Source organism: Salarias fasciatus, chromosome 22, assembly GCF_902148845.1.
Source record: "Salarias fasciatus chromosome 22, fSalaFa1.1, whole genome shotgun sequence".
Taxonomy (NCBI): Eukaryota; Metazoa; Chordata; class Actinopteri; order Blenniiformes; family Blenniidae; genus Salarias; species Salarias fasciatus.
Window position 1 is genome coordinate 15508255 of NC_043765.1, and position 1212 is coordinate 15509466.

A 1212-nucleotide genomic window follows, 5' to 3' on the forward strand; every position below is an offset into this window, starting at 1 on the left:
AAATTTATTGAGATTTTACCGAGCACTCCTGCTATTATTTTACCTTTTTATTGTTGATGTGATGATTTTAACAGTAGACTGAAGTCCATCCTGGACTCAGCAGCTTCACTCTTAACAAAAACAATCAAAGGACCACCTAAATCTGGTAAGGGTTTACATTTACGTTTGACAGAAATGCTCTGTAAAATTGATAAATCATTAAAATTGAAGGGACAGGGAAGTCTGGGCATCTCTGCCAAGACTGCTGGCCCTGCGACCTGGTCCCGGATAAGCGGTTGAAAATGGATGGATGGATGAATGCATTAAAATTGATGTAAAATACATGAACATCAGTGAAAGGCTGACACACAAAATTTGTTGTGTGAATTAATTCTTGCAAAATTACTCAGATAAAGTCAGAAAGCTGTCCCTTGACAGAATGTCCAATGATGCACAGACAAAGCGCAAGAGTGTAGAACACGGAAAATCATTCCATCGGAACCGTTCACCAGCGTTGGTATGGCCACAGTTTTCAATTTGCCTGGCATTATCAGGCTGTGCAATCCTCCAAATTGCAAAGTTGAACCTGGATCCATCAGACCACATCCAGGCTCCTTCTTTATGAACGTCACTGAGTCCAATCCAGGTATAGCTCTGCTCAGGATTCAAAGTCTTAATCAACCAGTTGACAAAGTTATGTTCCTCCTCACTGTGGATGGACACCAGGTTGGCTCCCTGAGACACACAGTAGAGTTCTGCATCAGCCCAGGTCATCTCTGAGGCGACGTACAGATAGCAGCGACGATTGAAGTTGTACCAGAACAGTGGACAACCGCCACGCTGGAGCTTCATGTTTTTCTCCTCCAAGGGAGCCGCAGCACAAAGAGCGAGGAAACACGAAAAGAGGAAAAACATCATGTTGACGTCTCAAAAGTCTCTGAGTGAGAAGGCCTTGATGTCTTGCTGGAGCTGTTCAGAGCCGTTTGAGGAGACTGAATCACACAGAGGAGAAAGTCTTTTATATCCCTGAGAGAGGCGGAGCTGCACTGAGAGAGTCTTGTGCAGGTCAAACAAAATTGGCAATAAAATCATTGTTTTGACTTGTCGCTGCCAATTTCTTGCCTGCCACTGATCACTCCAAAGAGTCTGATAAGGTTATGGTGATTGGACTAACAGATGAAAGGTGAAAATAGGTCAAATAAATATAAGTCAAATATGGCACAGTTGCTGCTC

At 43.3% G+C, this 1212-nt stretch overlaps 1 protein-coding gene across 1 annotated transcript; it reads right to left on the reverse strand.

Moving 5' to 3' along the window:
• Positions 1 to 381: 381 nt before the first annotated feature.
• LOC115409783 (galactose-specific lectin nattectin-like) lies at positions 382 to 897 on the reverse strand. The gene has a single exon (XM_030121060.1). The coding sequence runs from the start codon at positions 895 to 897 to the stop codon at positions 382 to 384; it is 516 nt and encodes a 171-aa protein (XP_029976920.1).
• Between the last annotated feature and the right edge of the window lie 315 nt (positions 898 to 1212).